The sequence below is a fragment of the Salvelinus sp. IW2-2015 genome, linkage group LG4q.1:29 (genome assembly GCF_002910315.2).
Source record: "Salvelinus sp. IW2-2015 linkage group LG4q.1:29, ASM291031v2, whole genome shotgun sequence".
Taxonomy (NCBI): domain Eukaryota; kingdom Metazoa; phylum Chordata; class Actinopteri; order Salmoniformes; family Salmonidae; genus Salvelinus; species Salvelinus sp. IW2-2015.
In genome coordinates, this window is record NC_036842.1 from 36,963,735 (window position 1) to 36,986,532 (window position 22,798).

The 22,798-nt window shown below is 43.0% G+C and overlaps 1 protein-coding gene across 1 annotated transcript in view; it reads right to left on the reverse strand.

The window, feature by feature from the left end:
• Positions 1 to 6,976: 6,976 nt before the first annotated feature.
• The window catches only part of slc38a9 (solute carrier family 38 member 9), a 30,121-nt gene continuing 14,299 nt past the window's right edge, over positions 6,977 to 22,798 (reverse strand). Inside the window, 11 exon segments of the mRNA XM_023984636.2 lie at positions 6,977 to 8,912; positions 9,208 to 9,297; positions 12,666 to 12,814; positions 14,129 to 14,242; positions 16,170 to 16,206; positions 16,208 to 16,279; positions 16,684 to 16,780; positions 17,438 to 17,674; positions 18,136 to 18,195; positions 18,489 to 18,659; positions 21,773 to 21,866. Of these exon segments, the coding sequence (XP_023840404.1) occupies positions 8,747 to 8,912; positions 9,208 to 9,297; positions 12,666 to 12,814; positions 14,129 to 14,242; positions 16,170 to 16,206; positions 16,208 to 16,279; positions 16,684 to 16,780; positions 17,438 to 17,674; positions 18,136 to 18,195; positions 18,489 to 18,659; positions 21,773 to 21,866 (1,287 nt within the window). The 3' untranslated portion in view covers positions 6,977 to 8,746.

The following is a 22,798-nucleotide window of genomic DNA, read 5'->3' on the forward strand; positions in this document are numbered from 1 at the left end:
CCAAAATTTTCTCCCACGATGAAATTGGGGAGGAGACTGTATCTGTCTCCATCCGTCCTTTAGTCACACGATATCTCGGACACCACTGGCACGATTTTGACCAAACTTGGGTGAATGATGCGTCTTGCCATAGAGCGCAGTCGTTTACAAAATTACACTGATTGGCCAGAAGGTGGTGCTATAACGAGTGAAAATACAATTAAAAAGTCAGTCTGTTTTGACTTAAAGTCATGAAATTTGGTACATAGGTCCCTCTCACAAGGAACAAATTTGACTCGGTCACCTATAAGGTCTGCCATGATGGATTTTCCGCAATTTAGAATTTGGTGAGAAACGTGTCAAAAGCTACTCTTCTGGCACTGAAAAAACGATTTGCACAAAACGTTGTGGCGTCTATGGACAAAGGTCTCAACGCAATATTTTCCAGACTAGTACCTAAAACAACATAGYTGCTATTGACCAATAAACATTCATGCGTGTGTGGTCTGGCACATATGCATAAAAATCAATCAAGAATATTTGTATTGGAACACAATTTGGTACACATTGCAAACACTGTCAAGACTCAACATATGTAAGAACATTCATATCGACCACATGGTGGCACTATAACTGGTACATGTTTATATCTCTTGATCTATTTGACTGAGTGCTGAAATCTGGCACACATGCTCAGGGATGTGTGTCTAGGTAACCCATGCGATATCTCGGACACCACTGGCACGCATTTCGACAAAACTTGGGTGAATGATGCTTCTTGCCATAGAGATCTGGCATTTTWAAAATTACACTGATTGGCCCAAGGGAGGTGCTGCATCATTCATGGGGGACATGTTTACGGTAGCCTTTTTTTTTTCTCAGTGATTCACCCAGCAGTCATAGGAGACAGAACTTACTTACTTACAAAACTGTCCCCAAGCTCTTTCTCTCTCACAAGACTGATTGTAGAGGTTGTGTGGAGGGCTCTGTCCTTAATTTAGCTAAAACATTGTTATTGTCCCACACAATGAAATCGGAGGTGGGACTATGGATCTTAATCCATCTGTTTGGGGGGGGGGGGGCATCACATCATGGGGTGTGTTCGAGCAGAATTTCTGTCAAGTCACATTTGAAAGTGTCTTGCCTTACTTAAACTTGATAAAAAATCATGTGATCCAAAGGTCAATAAGTTGACTGCAGTCTGAGAGGAAGAGGTGAAACCAGAGGGTTTACTCCACCCAAAATCTTTCCACGTTAAGCAGATCATTCATTATTAAAGTGAATAGTTATTCTATGGGGGGCACAGTAAGTGTTGAATCTAGTCAAGATAAAAATGAATTGCTATTTTGATACATGAGGTTCATTTGATCTAATAGAAGTGTCGTAATGCTTAGGTTACGAGTGTACTGATATAAGTGTGATGCACGTGACATCCTGGCAACTTGGAGAAAAAACACTATCGGAGTTGTCTATGCATATTCATGAGGCTAGCATAGCGTCTTACTCTCCATTGAATACAGGCGGTTGACGTCAACACCCCTCATCAAATATTCAAATAACGACATGTATCCATCAAGCCAAAGAGGAATAGGCAGGAGCTTGACAGCCCACCGTTCTGCTCTGTGGACAACAAATCCCATTGAGGGTGGAGACAAGTATCTTGTCATTGGCTGTGTTCGAGAAGATCAGAACCCAAATGTATCCTATGTAAATTGTGACCGACTGACTGATCTACAAATAATGACTTGTATATTTACGATGCAAGGTTCTTTGTAGATCAGTCAGTCGGCAGTCACCTGCAATGTTGAACAAGCCCATAATATCCAGTATCGCTGCTGCAGTCGACAGCAAGTTTCTGCAGCTGCTCTTCACCAACTTCATCCTACAGCCATCACCTGCATTGTGGGAAGCTCTATTGCCAACCAACCAATCATTAGGGTGTTTTTGTTTGACCCACACAAGTGTGACCAAAGACATGACTGAAACAGGAACGAACAGTGGATATATACAAATGTGCTATTTGATGCTCTCTCACTGATGTGATTGTACAATGTACACACGATGTCAGTTGAAGTGTGTTATATGGGGGTTGAAGCCATCTTTATTTAGACATTATAAAGAAAAACTTTTATAAACTATAGCAACACTGCCACGTTGATCTGAGCCTTGCCTATTTTCAGGTCTCTCCTGAGATGTTTTGATTCAAGTCCGGGCTCTGGCTGAGCCACTCAAGGACATTCAGACTTGTCCCGAAGCCACTCCTGCGTTGTCTTGGTTGTGTGCCATCTGCTAGCTCCAGCCTGCTAGCTGTCTGAATCGCTGTGTCTCCAGCTCGCCTAGCTCGCCTAGCTACTCACTGGACCCTATGATCTCTCGGCTACACATGCCTCTCCCTAAATGTCAATATACCTTGTCTATTGCTGTTTTGGTTAGTGATTTTTGTCTTATTTCACTGTAGAGCCTCCAGCCTTGCTCAATATGCCTTAGCTAGCCCTTTTGTTCCACCCCCCCACACATGCAGTGACCTCACCTGGCTTAAATGATGCCTCCAGAGACAAAACCTCTCATCGTCACTCAATGCCTAGGTTTACCTCTACTGTACTTACATCCTACCATACCCGTCTGTACATTATGGCTTGAATCTATTCTTCCACGCCCAGAAATCTGCTCCTTTTACGCTCTATTCCGAACGCACTAGATGACCAGTTCTTATAGCCATTTGCCGTACCCTTATCCTACTCCTCCTCTGGTGATGTAGCGGTTAACCCAGGCCCTGCAGCCCCCAGCATCACTCCCATTCTCCAGGAGCTCTCATTTGTTGACGTCTGTAACCGTAAAAGCCTTGGTTGCATGCATGTTAACATTAAAAGCCTCATCCCTAAGTTTGTTTTATTCACTGCTTTAGCACACTCCGCCAACCCGGATGTCCTAGCCGTGTCTGAATCCTGGCTTAGGAAGGCCAATAAAAATCCAGAAATGTCCATCCCTAACTAACATTTTCCAACAAGACAGAACTGCCAAAGGGAGCGGAGTTGGCCTGCAGAGTTCTGTCATACTATCCAGGTCTGTGCCCAAACAATTAGAGCTTCTACTTTWAAAAAATCCACCTTTCCAGAAACAAGTCTCGCCGTTGCCGCTTGTTATAAACCCCCTTCAGCCCCCAGTCAGTTTGAAAAAGCTAGCCTTAGCTTTCCTAACAGAAATTTGCTTCCTGTAGCACTAATTCCAAAAAGTTTTAGGACACTAAAGTCCATGGAGAATAAGAGCACCTCCTCCCAGCTGCCCACTGCACTGAGGATAGGAAACACTGTCACCACCGATAAATCTACGGTAATCGATAATTTCAATAAGCATTTTTCTATGGCTGGCCATGCTTTCCACTCGGCTACCCCGCCCAACATCTCAGCCCCGCCCCCGCCTCTCCTTCACCCAAATAGCTGATTTTCTGAAAGAGCTGCAAAATCTGGATCCCTACAATTCCTCTGGGCTAGACAATCTGGACCATCCCTTTCTAAAATTATCTGCCGAAATTGTTGCAACCCCTATTACTAGCCTATTCAACCTCTTTCGTATCATCTGAGATCCCCAAAGATTGGAAAGCTGCTGCGGTCATCCCCCTCTTCAAAAGGGGGAGACACTAGACCCAAACTGTTATATACCTATAACCATCCTGCCCTGCCTTTCTAAAAACTTAGACCATTTCAAATCCCACCATACCTTCTCCACTATGCAATCTGGTTTCCGAGCTGGTCACGGGTGCACCTCAGCCACACTCAAGGTCCTAAACGATATAACACCATCGAAAAGACAGTACTGTGCAGCCGTCTTCATCGACCTGGCCAAGGCTTTCGACTGTCATCACTGCATTCTTATCGGCAGACTCAATCGCCTTGGCTTCTCAAATGACTGCCTCGCCTGGTTCACCATCTACTTCTCTGATAGAGTTCAGTGTGTCAAATCGGAGGGCCTGTTGTCTGGACCTCTGACAGTCTCTATGGGGGTGCCACAGGGTTCAATTCTCGGGCCGACTCTTTTCTCTGTATATATATATCAATGGATGTCGCTCTTGCTGCTGGTGATTCTCTGATCCACCTCTATGCAGATGACACCATGCTGTATACATCTGGCCCTTCTTTGGACACTGTGCTAACAAACCTCTAAATGAGCTTCAACGCCATACGACACTCCTTTCGTGGACTCCAACTGCTTTTAAAATGCTAGTAAAACTAAGTGCATGCTCTTCAACCGATTGCTGCCCGCACCCTCCCGCCCGACTAGCATCACTACTCTGGACGGTTCTGACCTAGAATATGTGGACAACTACAAATACCTAGGTGTCTGGTTAGACTGTAAACTTTCCTTCCAGACTCAGATCAAACATCTCCAATCCAAAATTAAATCTAGAATCTCCAAACATACCCTCGTAAAACTGACTATCCTACCGATTCTTGACTTCGGCGATGTCATTTACAAAATAGCCCCCAACACTCTCCTCAGTAAACTGGATGTCGTCTATCACAGTGCCATCCGTTTTGTCACCAAAGCCCCATATACTACCCACCACTGCGACCTGTATGCTCTCATTGGCTGGCCCTCACTACGTATGTCGCCAAACCCACTGGCTGCAGGTCATCTATAAAAGTCTTTGCTAGATAAAGCCCCGCCTTATCTCAGCTCACTGGTCACCATAGCAACACCCACCCGTAGCACGCACTCCAGCAGGTATATTTCAATGGTCATCCAAAGCAAACACCTCCTTCGGCCACCTTTCCTTCCAGTTCTCTGCTGCCAATGACTGGAACGAATTGCAAAAATCACTGAAGCTGGAGACTCATATCTCCCTCTCAAACTTTAATAAGCATCAGCTGTCAGAGCAACTTACCACTGTACCTGTACACAGCCAATCTGTAAATAGCACACCCAACTACCTCATCCCCACATTATTACTTACCATCTTGCTCTTTTGCACCCCAGTATTCTCTACTTGCACATCTAATCACTCCAGTGTTAATGCGAAATTGTAATTATTTCACCTCTATGGCCTATTTATTGCCTTACCTACTCTTCTACATTTGCACAAACTGTATATAGATTTATTTTCTTCTATTGTGTTATTGACTGTACGTATGTTTGTGTAACTCTATTGTTTTTGTCGCACTGCTTTGCTTTATCYTGGYCAGGTYGCAGTTGTAAATGAKAACTTGTTCTCAACTGGCCTACCTGGTTAAATAAAGGTGAAATACATTTTTTTTTWAAGTAAAATAAAGTCGTTGTCCTTTTGGAAGGTGAACCTTCGCCCCAGTCTGAGGTCCTGAGCGCCCTGGAGCAGGTTTTCATCAAGGATCTCTGTACTTTGCACGTTCATCTTTCCCTCGATCCTGACTAATCTCCCAGTCCCTGCCGGTGAAAAGCAACCCCACAGCATTATGCTGCCACCACGCTTCACCGTAGTGTTTCTTCCAGACATGACGCTTGGCATTCAGGCCAGAGTTCAATCTTGGTTTCATCAGACAAGAGAATCTTGTTTCTCATGGTCTTAGTCCTTTAGGTGCCTTTTGGCAAACTCCAAGCGTGCTGTCATGTGCCTTTTACTGAGGAGTGGCTTCCATCTGGCCACTCTACCATAAAGGCCTGAGTGGTGGAGTGCTGCAGAGATGGTTGTATTTCTGGAAGGTTCTCCCAATTTCTTCGACCTCATGGCTTGGTTTTTGCTCTGATGTGCACCGGCAACTGTGGGACCTTATATAGACAGGTGTGTGCCTTTCCAAAACTTGTCCAATCAATTGAATTTACCACAAGTTAAATTGTAGAAACGTCTCAAGGATGATCAATGGAAACAGGATGCACCTGAGCTCAATTTTGAGTCTCATAGCAAAGGGTCTGAATACTTAGTAATAAGGTGTTTATTTTTAATACAGTTGCTAAAATTTCTAAAAACGTATTTCCACTTTGCCATTCTGGGGTATTGTGTGTAGATTGAGGCCAGTTTTTAATCATTTTAGAATAAGGCTGTAATGTAACAATGTGTAAAAAGTCAAGGCGGTTGAATACTTTCCAAATGCACTATGTATAGAGAACAATAGTAATGGCGTCTTTTTGTAGGCACTAATGCCACCATGGCTCGTTGGTCAAAGCCTATGGGGAATTTCATTTCTGTAGGGTTTTTGGATAAACTCTAGTAAAACACAGGCTGAGGAGGTCACACGTTTTTTCTACGAGAATCTTAAAATCAGCTAATGTAACGTTTTGTGAATTTTGAAGCATTTCTGTAATTAAAAAAGCACTAAGGCTTCATAAAGGTCATGTTAACTGACTTCTCATAGAACAATACATATAAGATCTCCTAAACCGATGTTAACCTCAGACCTTATTTTTCTGCGTTTATCCCAAATCCCTATTATATTCCGATAGGAATGGCCAAACGAACCAGAGGTAACTAATTAACGCTTTTAKGACTACAAGCTGGCGAGCKCTATAGAGCACATGTATACAGTTACTTTGTTATAACTGCAGACACGCAAARTATTTTACAGTGAGGTATTATTTTCATGTGCTTTACGGTGAATACTCTGTCCATGTGCTTATGTACATTTCTCCACTAGTTATTTAGCTATAACTTGTATGTTAATATGGAGACATAATTCCTAGCTTGTATGCTAAGACTGGCTTTGTTGTCATTCCTCATGCTGAAGGCTATTTGGTCTGTTTCTATAAGTCCCTTGTGGACCTTTTCAGTTGCTGTTTCCTTTGTAAATCAATGGTGCATTTATAACCATCATTGGTTATAAATTATTCCAATAGCAGTTTGTTACTTCATTGTAATATTGTTTATTACTATATCCTAATAGTATTTGAATTACTTATCATTCCTCTCTTCATTCTGTAATTTCAGACAACCACACATACACTCATTTAGAACCCCCTGTGAATATAATTGCCATTAAAAACACCATAACTGGAATTGCTAACATCTTACTTACCAAAGAATGAGGCCAGCTTTTGTATGACAAGCAACGTTTAGTGAAGGTACACTCCATTACACCACCCCTACACAATCCCTTTATCCATCCGATAACATTAAGGTGCAGTTTCTCTGAAGAATTAGAGTAAAGAACCGTATGTAGCAACAACCAACAACAACAAAAAGTTCATAACAGAGTTAGCTTCCATTTGTTCAAGTATACAGTTGGTGCTCCAAAATGACTATGGCAGATGAACATTATGAGGTTTACCCTTGGATAAGCTTTCCAAATCCTAGTGGGGAAAATACAAAACTGACCCAAGATCAGGATCTCGGGGCAACTTTACAATAACAATGTAATACATTTAAGGAAAAATACCACTCAAACTATTTTCATATTTGTTTCATTAGTTCACTGTTGATATGGTTCCAAAATGTTTTACGTCAGCAATCAAGTTTAAGATATAGAACTTTCAAAAATACAGAAAGTGTCATGCGATTAAAAATACCAAATTATTTTGAAAGTTGTCTATCTTAAACTTGATTGCTGACATGCAAAACATTATTGGACCGTATCAACAGTGAACTAATGAAACAAATATGAAAATAGTTTGAGTGGTATTTCCCTTTAAGAGCCAGGGAACAAATGAACTCCCTAATCCCACCCAAATATCCACATGGGCCAAGAAAATTCAAAAGGCCTAAAACAGTCACCACAATAAATCGCTTCCCTGCTTTTACACGTCAAATAATTCCATCCAGATTCCCCCTCCCCCTCAAAAAGATACAATAAATACAGGACATGATTTGTGCATTTCCCCATAATAATATATACACTATATAGAATGTATAGTGTTCAAACAGAGGGGTGAGAATAGGAGGGAGGGGAAAGTGTTTAAGGGAATAATTCAGTAACATTTGTCAGTCAAATGCTTCACTCTGGAGAATTATTATTATGATCACATTATTATCTATTGATAACTCTCCCACAGACTTCTTGCCGTTGCACTGTTCTACTTTGAAGCAAGCTACGCACACATTATTTATAATCAAATTGGGTTGCTTCTACTCTATGTTCTACATATTAATTGCATTTAAACAAATTAAATATGAGTGTATTTTACGCTGATGAGAACAGTGCTTAAATTGTTCGAACTACAATGGAAACCCCAAAATAAATGAACCTCAAAGAGGAAATAACAAAAGATTAGTTATCAGAACAGTACATGTGAACAAGGCTGTGCAAGGCTAGCTCAGTCCTACTGAACTACCAAAAAATTATTAAATCAACATGAAATAACCTAAAACATTTCTGCACCATCATGAAGAAGGAGAATAGTTCTGAGGTGAAAGTCAATGCCCTTAAAAAAAAGTCTGAATGATTAGCGTTAACATGTTTGTGGAGGGAGCAAAACTAACGTAAACATCCAAAGCAATCTAAATTGACATGAAACTCCCACTAAAAGAAGAGGACGTGCAGTTAAAGTAGAAAGACAAAGACATTAGCTTGAATTCCCCAGAGACTGCTCCTTGTGCAAACCAGACCATGAGAGTTGGACACTGTATGCCGTCTCCTGCATCTCTCTGAACCGTACACAATGTATACAAAAGGCTTGTGCCGGGTCGTAATCATCAGGTCACTCAACAGAAAGTTGAAACATTTTGCATCGGAAAACTAAAATTAGCATTTCACAATGGACAAGACCAAGTCGTCCCACCTCCCCGTTTGTCCATTTTCTTCCGTTTGGTGACTAATGAACACGACCCAGCTTCATTGAGGGACAGACCAACCAAGTAGTGGCATAACTACATGAAGAACTGTCCTGCCACATTGGCCACGCCCAGGACAATGAGGAAGCTGTGGAAGATGGCCGAGGGCCAGCTGAGCTCCCCTCTACGCTTCTGGGAGATCATGTGGACCAGAGAGGGGAAGACAAAGACCAGGGCCAGGCCACACGTCGCCCCAGAGTACCTGGGAGGAGAAACAGAGAGAGCAGATCTATATGGACTGAGCGAGAGAGGGTGAATTAGATTCAATTCAAAGAGGGGGCGAGACTATGGGCTAAACGTGTGTGAAAATAAAATGTTAGTGTCAATCGTGCATTAATGTCAATGGGGGAATTTGAAGGATAATTTTAATACCAATATCTCAAGGATTTTGCCCTACATTTTTATTTTCCATTTGCAAGGGATACCTTGTTTTTGGTTCTCTTTATCAACAAACATCTTCATAATTCCTCATTTACCTATCTTAGCAGCCATCTTACCTTATAATGGAGCCAATGTTGGGGTAATACTTCGCCATGCAGACACCAGTGCCAACGATGAAAATGTTCAGAGTGAAAACGTGGAAGAAACTAGGGGATGAAGAATTGTAACATTTTGTAGAAAGCTTGTTTTAACCATCAAAGCTTCAACACACAAGACTGGCTCCCCTTCCAATGAGGGGTACATTAGCTGAGGTAAAGACTGCCACTGAGAAACATCACCTTTTCACACTAAAACTGCCATAGGCCAATGCCCCGTGCTGTTAGATGTTGTAATTAAAATAAATCTGCGATTTTGAAAGCAATGTCCTCTTTCCCTGACTTTTCCTATATATCCTTGTATTTTACATTGTGTTATAAAAATTCTGACAGCTGAGCAAAGTATTTAGAGCCTATTTACAGTTTTTCCCCCCTCACACCTTTTCCTATCTTAAGGGGTAGGAATGTGCATCTTTAAACACATTCATTTACCATTCTAAATTCAAATCTGCTGCTGATGAGCTCACGGAGGTGGGCCTCTCTGAACTGGAACTAAATGATGTATGTACAGTCGTGGTCAAAGGTTTTGAGAATGACACAAATATACATTTTCTAAGTCTGCTGCCTCAGTTTATATGATGGAAATTATGGAAGTCCCTCTTTGCCATGCAAATTAACTGAATCCCCCAAAAACATTTCCACTGCATTTCAGCCCTGCCACAAAAGGACCAGCTGACATCATGTCAGTGATTCTCTCATTAACACAGGTATGAGTGTTGACGAGGAAAGGGCTGGAGATCACGCTGTCATGCTGATTGAGTTCAAATAACAGACTGGAAGCTTCAAAAGGAGGGTGGTGCTTGGARTCATTGTTCTTCCTCAGTYAACCATGGTTACCTGCACGGAAACACGTGCCATCATCATTGTTTTGCACAAAAAGGGCTTCACAGGCAAGGATATTGCTGCCAGTAAGATTGCACCTAAATCAACCATTTATCGGATCATCAAGAACTTCAAGGAGAGCGGTTCAATTGTTGTGAAGAAGGCTTCAGGGCGCCCAAGAAAGTCCAGCAAGCGCCAGGACCGTCTCCTAAAGTTGATTCAGCTGCGGGATTGGGGCACCACCAGTACAGAGCTTGCTCAGGAATGGCAGCAAGCAGGTGTGAGTGCCTGCTGTGCACGCACAGTTAGGCGAAGACTTTGAGGATGGACTGGTGTCAAGAAGGGCAGCAAAGAAGCCACTTTTCTCCAGGAAAAACATCAGGGACAGACTGATATTCTGCAAAAGGTACAGGGATTGGACTGCTGAGGACTGGGGTAAAGTCATTTAATCTGATGAATCCCCTTTAAGATTGTTTGGGGCATCCGGAAAAAAGCGTGTCCGGAGAAGACAAGGTGAGCGCTACCATCAGTCCTGTGTCATGCCAACAGTAAAGCATCCTGGAGACCATTCATATGTGGGTGGGTTTGCTTCTCAGCCAAGGGAGTGTGCTCACTCACAATTTTGCCTAAGAACACAGCCATGAATAAAGAATGGTACACATCCTCTGAGATCAACTTCTCCCAACCATTCAGGAACAGCTTGGTGATGAACAATGCCTTTTCCAGCATGATGGAKCACCTTGCCATAAGGCAAAAGTGATAACTAAGTGGCTCGGGGAACAAAACATCTATATTTTGGATCCATGGCCAGGAAACTCCCCAGACCTTAATCCCATTGAGAACTTGTGGTCAATCCTCAAGAGGCGGGTGGACTAACAAAAACCCACAAATTCTGACAAACTCCAAGCATTGATTATGCAAGAATGGGCTGCCATCCGTCAGGATGGGGCCCAGAAGTTAATTGACAGCATGCAAGGGAGGATTACAGAGGTCTTGAAAAAGAAGGGTCAACACTGCAAATATTGACTCTTTGCATCAACTTCATATAATTGTCAATAAAAGCCTTTGACACTTATGAAATGCTTGTAATTATACTTCAGTATTCCATAGTAAAATCTGACAAAAATATCTAAAGACACTGAAGCAGCAAACTTTGTGGAAATTAATATTTGTGTCATTGTCGGAAGCATTGGAGTCAACATGGGCCAGCATCCCTGTCGAACGCTTTCAACACCTTGTAGAGTCCATGCCCCGGGTGCAACTCAATATTAGGAAGGTGTTCTCAAAATCGAATGGTTTTCACCATTTGGAAGTTCAGTGAGCTTCGGTTTTCTCCTCCTGCTTTGGTCATGCAGTCAGTCCGCCTCGCAAAATGACTGTGGTCTTCGTTATGAAATTATTTTAAAAACCTTTAAAAACTTGACCCTGTATATCTAAAAATTACCATAAAATAATGATTGTTTAAAGCAAAACTACCTAAACTATTGCCAATGGTGAACCTGAAGAATCTAAATGAAATCTACTGTAAACCCATTCAGCAGGAATAGCCAGATGAGTGGTCTCCGGTAACTTAATTTTATTATGGTAAAACACAATTTTCAACAGCACATAGAGGACAACCTATAGCAAATTACATAGGTTGTCACTCAACTAATAAAGCCTAATATCCCACAAGCCATTTTAGCATTTGAAAGCTGAAGGTAATGTGCAGATGTTCAAGATCAGAACAGGCCGCTGGTCAACTGTCAGTTTACGGATACGATCACGAGCATCAACTGTCAGTTTACGGATACGATCACGAGCATCAACTGTCAGTTTACGGGATACGATCACGAGCATCATACTGATACGATCACGAGCATCAACTGTCAGTTTACGGATACGATCACGAGCATCACTGTCAGTTTACGGATACGATCACGAGCATCGACTGTCAGTTTACGGATACGATCACGAGCAGTCCGACTGTCAGTTTACGGATACGATCACGGAGCATCAACTGTCAGTTTACGGATACGATCACGAGCATCAACTGTCAGTTTACAGATACGATCACGAGCATCAACTGTCAGTTTACGGATACGATCACGAGCATCAAACTGTCAGTTTACGGATACGATCACGAGCATCAAACTGTCAGTTTACGGATACGATCACGAGCATCAACTGTCAGTTTACGGATACGATCACGAGCATCAACTGTCATTTACGGATTACGATCACGAGCATCAACTGTCAGTTTACGGATACGATCACGAGCATCAACTGTCAGTTTACAGATACGATCACGAGCATCAACTGTCAGTTTACAGATACGATTACGAGTGTAGCCAGGTTGTCACACCTCTAATAACAAAAGAGTAGATTCATCTGATTCGTAGGCTAAAGGACACTGCACCCGACAGCCGGATCTTTTACAGGTTCTTGGAGGCTGAGAAGCCCAGCAGTTCTAGTGTTAAAACAATACGTGTTCCTTGAGAATGGTGTACAGTTTTTTGAATTCTCTAGGGTTTCTCAACTCCAGTTTCAGGGTTGAGTCATCTAGGGTTTCTCATCCACTATGGGACAAGGCTAGGGCCGGTAGGGGCGGTTGTTACCTGGGGTAGTGTTTGCCGAAGACCTGGCTCATCATCTGGACACGCACCAGGTAGCCCAGCAGGGGGTAGACAGTGGTCATCTGGAAAAGCAGACAGGTCCGTGCCACAAACACCAGCACGTCACTGCTAGGGAAGTTATCCAGGAAGTTCTGTAGTAAACAGACAAGACAGAATGTCAGAAGGGTGGCAACTGTCATTTCATAACCCCAAACTTAAAGGAGTAGGGTGAAGTTGCCCCTAGACGCTGATCTTGGGCCAGCTCTGCATTTTCCCCACTAGATGGTTATGGTTAGGATTGGTGGAGGGGAAGCTGATCCTAGATCTGTACCTAAGGGAAAGCATCCTGGAGCCAACTCAGATACGTGTAGTCATATAGTGTGTGTGGACACATGCTCGTCAAACATCTCATTCCAAAATCAGGGGCATTAATATGGAGTTGGTCTTCTGGGAAGGCTTTCCACTACATTGCTGTGGGGGACTTGCTTCCATTCAGCCACAAGAGCAATAGTAAGGTCAGGCACTTATGTTGGGCGATTAGGCTTGGTTCACAGTCGGCATTCAAATTCATCCCAAAGGTGTTTGATGGGGTTGAGATCAGGGCTCTGTGCAGGCCAGTCAAGTTCTTCCACACAGATCTCGACAAACCATTTCTCTATGGACCTCGCTTTGTGCACGGGGGCATGGTCCTGCTGAAACAGTGAAGGGCCCCAAATTGTTGCCACAAAGTTAGAAGCACAGAATCATGTAGAATGTTGTATGCTGTAGCGTTAAGATAACCCTTCACTGGAACTTAGGGACGTAGCCCGAACCATAAAAAACAGCCCCAGGTCATTATACTTTACAGTTGGCACTGTGTATTTGGGCAGGTAGCATTCTCCTGGCATCCGCCAAACCCAGATTTGCCCATCAGACTGCCAGATGAGGAGGCATGATACATCACTCCAGAGAACGCATTTCCACTGCTCCAGAGTCCAATGGAAGCAAGCTTTACACCAGTCCAGCTGACGCTTGGCATTGCGACACTTCGCGGCTGAGCCATTGTTGTTCCTAGACATTTCCACTTCACCATAACAGCACTTACATTTGACCAGGGCAACTCCAGCAGCGCAGAAATTGACAGTGCCACGTTGAAAGTCACTGAGCTCTTTAGTACGAGCCATTCTACTGGCAATGTTTGTCTATGGAGATTGCATGGCTGTGTGCTCGATTTTATATACCGGTCAGCAACGGGTGTGGCTGAAATARCCGAATCCACTAAATTGAATGGGTGTCCACATACTTTTGTATATATATAGCGTAGACATGAGAGTTAACACATAACTGCTAGAGGTTTAGTCAAAGAAGAGGGGAATATCCACTCTGCTCTCCTCCGTGTCTTGGACCTTTTACTTGTGTTGTCCAGATCCTGTTATTTACGATGTACATAAAACCCTCGCTCTTCAAAAGGGAAGTGAAAGCCTTACTGGTTCAATGCAGTCTTTTGACAGAGGAGGGGAGGGGAACGCAGCAAAGATCAACACTCCCACGTATAGGTACGTCAGTCCCACCAGTAGGTAGGCCACAGACAAGTCCCGCACCTGAAATCACAACACAACACTGTTTATTTCATGATAGAACACAATAGACACAGATGGAACATATGTTTCTACACCTGCCTTGCTTGCTGTTTGTGACATCAGCACTTTGTGACATCAGCAGATGTAAGAAGGGCTCTATGAATACATTTGAATGATATCTTTATTACTTCATTATACAAAGGAAACTTTTTTGTTGTTGTTGCTGACAGTGTTCAACCCCCGCACACAACAGGCTGGGTGCAGCACAGGGTCAGCCGCAGGAGGAAAGTAGGTTAGGGGTTAAGTGCCTTGCTCAAGGGCAGCAAAACCACAGTCAAATAGACTATTCTTCACAGCACTGTTGGTGACCAGGTTATGCTAATATTTAGTCATGCTCTCACCAGAGTTCAAAGCTTGGCAAAAGAGACAATTGTAGTCTATTTTATCAGGTAAAGGAATTGCTCGAAATCGGCAGGACAAGCACGTGAGGCGTCTAAAGTTTGCTTCCAACCGTGACGGTAGTGAGACTAGTGACTGAATATACTGGGGGTTGTGGCTAAGGGTGAAAAAAAAAAGAGAAGTTAAAAGGAACAGGAAACAGACTGCAGCCACGGACTTAACAATGGAACAATGGGAAGTGCACCGGACTCTGGTCAAAAGTGCAGTAGGGAATAGGGTGCCATTTGGGACGTACGATTAGTCTACTCCGTAACGCTGACAAGCCACTTCTTTTCTGTCTCAACAGTGGTTTTCAGAACAAAAAGCCCTGACACGGTGTGACTAATGTAAAAAAAAAAAAAGAAGCCTGTTCAGCAAAAAAAATATATATATTTAACGATAAAAATGTGTGGTCAAATGTTAATGGTTAGTCATACATAACACCAGCAGTCTCAAACTGAATGTAGTTGGAGAAAAGAAGTGGATTAACAGCCCAGTTAGACCAAACGCTACAGAGCAGTAAGGCATCGCAAAGCTCTCTCTGTGTGGGTGCATCTTCCAAACAGCATGCACAACGTCACATTGGCTGTTAGCCTATCTAGCGAGACCATCTGTCCTCCAATTGGTTACTGCGCTGTCACATCACTGCTAATTTGGCTAAACTTTGGACTGTGAGCTCATAGTCGCTAACAGTCATGTCTTGTTCACCCATTGGAAATAATAAATTGCATTTGTAGACTGTGTGTGTGTATATATACACAAAAATAAGAATCCCCACTCTTTACATTGTGAGCAACCATAAAATATATTTTTCAAATGGTCTCCGGTAGTTTGATGGCTAGAGATAGTGCCTGGTGTTATAGAGGTAAAATAACAAGTTATTTTAAGAACTTTTCACGACACTAAAAGTCACTTTACATACAAGAAAATCAGCAGGATAAAAAGCTATAAAATCACATTAAAAATAAGTATAGAAAAGAACACTAAACATAATGACAGACTATCCAGGGAAGTGAACTAGATGGAGGATAAAATCTAAGACAACAGAGAATCTGGGTAAGCCTGTGTGACGAGGTGTGTCTTTAGTGTGGACTAGAATATGTGTATGGATCGTGAGGTTCTGACATGGAGAGGGAGGGAGGTCCAGAGCTGGGGAGCTGCACTGCTGAAAGCCTGGTCTCCCATGGAGCGGAGCCTGGTGCGAGGGAGGGTGAGGAGGCCAGTGTCAGAGGAGCACAGTGTACAGGTGGTATTGTTGGGGTTCAGGAGGTCAGAGGAGCGCAGTGAACAGGTGGTAGTGTTGGGGTTCAGGAGGTCAGTGTCAGAGGAGTGCAGTGAACAGGTGGTAGTGTTGGGGTTCAGGAGGCCAGAGGAGCACAGTGAACAGGTGGTAGTGTTGGGGTTCGGAGGTCAGTAAGGTATGTGGCGCCAGTCCATTGACTGGCCAACTAACTCACGTTATCTCCTGGTGTAATGGAGACATAACCGCTAGCGTGGCCAACTAACTCACGTTGTTCTCCTGGTGCTTGTGCTCTTCATCAAGTATTGATGCAGTTGTGGATGAAGAAGCCAGGGTGAGAAACACCAGTCAGCTGAGGGAACAGCAGCCTGAACTCTGGGGGTGGACACACACGTTACCAAGTTAGTTGCATAAATTAACTTAGAGCAATATAAGGAGGGGGCTGTCATAGTTTCAAAAAACTTGACATGTTATCCTATTGATTTGTAAAGGACCGACCCCAAACTGAGGTACCAATCTCACCGGAAATACAAATGAAAAGGAAAACCCCCCAACTGTCTGCAAACACTGATTAAGATAGCATTGTGTTCAATGGGCAGAGAATATCCAGGGATTTTGGGGTCAAAGTTGTGGAAAATCAACTGGGCCGCCTCATCGTAAACAAACATCATCGTGACTCATCATTATCGCCACCTATTTGTAGACAATTACAGTCATAAGCTCACATTGTCACCTTTTTTTCGTATACATGAATAATCATATTCATTCATAATATAATTACGGGACGTAGAGACTAGTGGATTTCATAACAGTGAAACTCAGGTGAAAGCCTAACGAATAGCTTCAGTGTGACAGTATGATGAGGTAGACCCGATATGGTGCCATGGGGGGGTGGGGTCGATAGAGATCAATAGAAGTCATACAAGCCAGCCAGAAAACAAAGACACAGAGCACGTCACCAAACAATGACTCACGTCAACCCGTTCACTTCACTTAAATAAAAAGCTGGCTGCTTTTTCAGAGGCAAGCCATTGTTTGCATCATTGACAACTATGAGCAAAAATGACGTCTACTTTCACTAGCCATAGCAAAAAAGGTTATATCATTGAACTGAGCTTTCATTAACGATAGCTAGACAATAAAAAAATMAAAACTTGGGGAAAATCCATAATAGCGCCTCACAAACATAAATAATGAATTTATAAAATGCATAGATTTTTATACCTTTCTCCCAAAGTGTACAGTTGAACACTCCCTTGGTGGAAACTCACTATAATGCTTACACCTAACCAATTCTTTTAAACCATGAAAGGGAAAGTGCAAAAGAACTGGGACTTAGCATAGACCAGCTCTTAATTCTGGTCCCGGGGACATCTTTGTTTTTGCCGTGACACACCTGATTCCTCTACTCAAAGGTTTAATGAGTTGATTATTGAGTCAGATGTGTAGTGCTAGGGGGAGGGAACTAAAATGTGCACCCCTTTGGATCCCCAGGACCAGGATTGAGAAACACTGGCATAGGCAGTTCCTCCAGTCCTTACCCAGGAAGGTGAAGCGGGCGAAGAAGGAGGCAGAGCGGAAGTTGAGCAGCGGCAGCAGCAGAATGATGAGGTAGAATGGGATGGTGTTGGTCTTGCTCCACCAGCGGTCGAACACGGCTGTGTCTGACGTGTCGTTGCCATAGTAGTAGTTGTTGTTGTTGTTCAGGTAGAGGCCGCTGATGCCGCTGCTGTAGTTCCCTTTGTGGTCCCCCGTGTCGGGGAACGGGCAGATCACTGGGGGAGGCAGATGGGTGTTAGGGAACGGGCAGATCACTGGGGGAGGCAGGACGAGGGTGCGGTACTTTAGGACAGAGTTTAGTTTGCCAATGGTTGGCAAAAGCACAACCAGATCTGGGACCAGGCTAGAGGATGGTGACTATAGTACAAAGCACTTTTGCACATCTGAACGTATCATGATGGAACACCTAGACAGATGCGTAGAAGATTCAAAAACAAAAGTGAAAAGTTTGTTTTGCAAGTATACACAGTGTGCGGCAGTCATTTACATGACTCAGTCTATGGGAGAGAGGAGCGAACCAGAGCAGTCTAAGGGAGAGAGTAGTGAACTAAAGTAATTGATATCTGACCATGCTGCAGTTGCACTATCAAAATAGGAACAATAATGTAATACAAGTTAAGGCTTGATGGGAGATTGGATAGTGATACATAAATTACACATGAAGAACGAGTCTCACCTCTTTCTGACCCGTTGGTTCCAAACTCTGTATCTGACATGCTGACATTATGCGCATAGTCTGTAGAAGGTAAAAACAGATTAGCAGTAGTTCAAGATGAGCAAGATAACATTTTAGAAATCCTTTGGTGTGTGAATACTGGTGAAACACTAAATGACGGTTCCTTTCTACTTCTAAAAATGTAAATAACGTCAAGTTTGTATAGTTCTCTAAACTCTGTTGTAAATCACAGTATTTGTACTGTTATATTTTGTATAATAGAGAATATGAATTACAGTACACAAATGTATTTAGTTTATAGTTACATAGGATGACTTACTGTAGATTAATTTAGAGTTTATAGAGGATCTTACTGTAGATGAATTTGCCCGTGTTGAAGAGGAAGTTGGACATTAGGACCCAGTAGACCACCATAGCACCAATGAGTGACACCATGGAGAACACCAGACTGGACCACTGGCCAAATTTCCCAAAGTAATATTTACACACGTCAGGGAACTCCCAGTCTGACGTGTCGATGTACGCTGCAAAAACAGAGACAGACAAATAGGATGTGTGTTTAAAGTCAGTAACAGGGGTGGACAATGAAAAGGGTCCCCGAGGGCCACTGTCTACTGGTTTCCCACACATTGTGTTTTTTTTTGGGGGGGGGGGGGGGGGGTTCACCATCTTGATCTGGCTGGGTAACCAGGGGTGTTCAATGGCGTGAAACAATCACAGCAGGTAGAAATGTAATGTGTACAGCTGACATGGCTCACAATTCTACATGACAAACATTTATACCTAATCTGCACAATACATTTCTATCTGAAAGTTCTGTAAAGTAACCCCCTCCTGAACAGTCCCCTGGTACTATGTGATTTTAGCATTCAGTGCTATAGAGACAAAAGCAACAGGGTCATGTTCAGTACGGTGTGCAACGTCAAATTCAACGGAAACGGTACTGAAAGACCAGTTGAAGAACGTTGTGATTATGGTAACCCATAGGGAAGTGACCATATGGTTTGCTGCACCCGTTTTCCGATTTTCAAAATGGTCACACCCATATTGATCAGGCCACACCCACCACACAGGAGCAAACGTACCTCAAAGGCTGTTGAAAAAAGGTGCGCACCGTTTTGGGGAAACGTGTCATTCAGCAAAAACCGTCCCGTAATATAGCAAACGTTGAAGCGAACTGAACGCACCCCAGGGTCGTGTACCGCTGGCATACAGATATACAGTGCATTCKGAAATTATTCAGACCCCTTGACTTTTTCCACATTTTGTTACAGCCTTATTCTAAAATGGAATAAAAAATATTTAAAAATCCCCTCAATCTACACACAATACCCCATAATAACTAAACAAAAAACAGGTTTTTAGAAATGTTAGCAAATTTATTACAAAAAACCCTCCTGAAGTATCAAATTTACATAAGTATTCAGATCTTTTACTTTGTTGAAGCACCTTTAGCAGGGATTTCAGCCATGAGTCTCCTTGCGTATGACGCTACAAGCTTGGCACGTCTGTATTTGGGGAGTTTCTCCCATTCTTGTCTGCAGATCCTCTCAAACTCTGTCAGGGTGGATGGGGAGCGTCGATGCACAGCTATTTAGGTCTCTCCAGAGATGTTCGATCGGGTTCAAGTCCATGCTCTGGCTGGGCCACTCAAGGATATTCAGTGACTTGTACCGATACCACTTCTGCGTTGTCTTGGTTGTGTGCTTAAGGTCATTGTCCTGTTGGAAGGTGAACCTTTGCCCCAGTCTGAGGTCCTGAGTGCTCTGGAGCAGGTTTTCATCAAGAATCTCTCTGTACTTTGCACGTTCATCTTTCCCTCGATCCTGACTAGTCTCAGTCTCAGAAAAACATCCCCACAGCATGATGCTGCCACCACCATGGTTCACCGTAGGGATGGTGCCAGGTTTCCTCCAGATGTGACGCTTGGCATTCAGGCCAAATAGTTCAATCTTGGTTTCAGCAGACCAGAAAATCTTGTTTCTCATGGTCTGAGTCCTTTAGGTGCCTTTTGGCAAACTCCAAGTGGGCTGTCATGTGCCTTTTACTGAGGAGTGGTTTCCGTCTGGCCACTCTACCATAAAGGCCTGATTGGTGGAGGGCTGAACAGATGGTTGTCCTTCTGGAAGGTTCTCCCATCTCTACAGAGGAACTCTAGAGCTCTTTCAGAGTGACCATCGGGTTCTTGGGTCACCTCCCTGACCAAGGCCCTTCTCCCTCGATTGTTCAGTTTGGCCGGGCGGCCAGCTGTAGGAAGAGTCTTGGTAGTTCCAAACTTCTTCCATTTAAGAATGATGGAGGCCACTGTGTTCTTGCGGACCTTCAATGCTGCAGACATTTTTTGGCTACCTTTCCCCAGATCTGTGCCTTCGACACAATCCTGTCTCGGAGCTCTACGGACAATTCCTTAAACCTAATGGCTTGGTTTTTGTTCTGACATTCACTGTCAACTGTGGGACCTTACAGACAGGTGTGCCCCTTTCCAAATCATGTCCAATCAATTGAATTTACCACAGGTGGACTCCAAACAAGTTGTAGAAACATCAAGGATGATCAATGGAAACAGGATGCACTTGAGCTCAATTTCAAGTCTCATTGCAAAGCGTCTGAATACTTGTGTAAATAGGTATTCCTGTTTTATATATTTTTTTATAAAATTGGCACAAATTTCTAAAAACCTGTTTTTGTTTAGTCATTATGGGGTATTGTGTGTAGATGAGGGAAAAAAATATTTAATACATTTTAGATTAAGGCGGTAACGTAACAAAATATGTGGGAAAAATACTTTCCTTTTCTGAATACTTTCCTCATGCACTGTTATAGAACATGTACTGTAGGCTTGTAAAACAGTAAAGTACTGTCCCACGTGTGACCGGGGGTAAACTGCCTGGCTATGACATTACTCAGCGCACCATGCCCCGTGGTGCTAACAGTAGCACGCTGGTGTGACAGCAGCCTCATCTACACTGGGCAACTGCAGACAACTGCTACTCTACAATGTTCTACAGACAACAGCTACTCTACACAATGTGAGGGCACAACAAGGCTGTCAATCATCCCATGTCACATAACTAACCTCTCAACAGTCAGGCACTTATCTATACAAAGTTTTTTTTTTTTTTACGTAAACTTGACAGATTTAATACGATCACAACGGTTGCTGAAATAAATACCTTCAGGCATCAGACTTGTCAATTGAAAGCAATACAATTCAAACTCTAAACCAGGGGTGTCAATCTTTTTGACCTGGGGACGAATTCAGTCTTCACAGAAGTCCGGGAGTGACGCACTTAAAATGTATTATATTTCCTTGCCGTAAAATTTGCCGTAAAATCTGACTGTCTAGCTTTGTTTCGATGACATGACTGTTAGCTAGCTGAACAGAGTGAAGACTATACATGTAGATCCATTATAATTTCTATAGCGTCTATGGTTTTAGTCATTTCGATGTTGATTAATAATTAGTTAAAAAAAATATATATCATTATTTGTATTACTCAAACCGCCCGTGGGCCGGATGTTTGACAGACCTTCTCTAAACACTTTTAGACGGGAGGTGCAAGAAAGACACGTGATGGGCACCGTCCCACATATACAAGGGTAGGGGAAACATTTAAGTCACTGCTGATGGTCTTACGTATTGACTTGGGTGATTTGAGCACTCTGAAACAGCAGTAGAGGGTCAGCAGACCCATAGAGATCAGGAGGATGGTGCCCAACGTGAACCCTGCCTGCAAGGAGAAGAGACAGGTCAGTGGGAGTTGGCTACGCATTACACTTTAGCCTGGTCCCAGATCTGTATAACCATGTTTACTATGACAACATCAGTAGTAGTAGTTGGCAAGACAGCACAAACAGATCTGGGATCCGGCTAATAACACTTACCAAGGAGACATTGACTAATATGTGGGCTATTACTTACGGTGTTGTACGGTAGAATTGCAATATGACTATTCAGTTAGGATAGAGAAATAATCACATTACTGCTTCACCCATGGTATACTGAGTATAGATGAATACCTGCTTTATCACCCATGGTTACGAGATAGATTAATTACCTGCTTCATCCCCCCATGGTATACTGATATAGATGAATTATCCTGCTTTATCCCCCATGGTATACTGAGTATAGATGAATTACCTGCTTCATCCCCCCATGGTATACTGGATATATGATGATTACCTGCTTTATCCCCCCATGGTATACTGAGTATAGATGAATTACCGCTTTATCACCCATGGTATACTGAGTATAGATGAATACCTGCTTCATCCCCCCATGGTATACTGAGTATAGATGAATTACCTGCTTTCATCCCCATGGTATATCTGAGTATAGATGAATTACCTGCTTCATCCCCCATGGTATACTGAGTATAGATGAATTACTGCTTCATCCCCCATGTTACTGGTATAGAGAATTACCTGCTTCATCCCCCCATGGTATACTGAGTATAGATGAATTACCTGCTTTATCCCCCATGGTATACTGAGTATAGAGAGATTACTGCTTTATATCCCCCATGGTATACTGAGTATAGATGAATTACCTGCTTATCCCCCATGGTATACTGAGTATAGATGAATTACCTGCTTTTCCCCCATGGTATACTGAGTATAGAATGAATTACCTGCTTTATCCCCATGGTATACTGAGTATAGA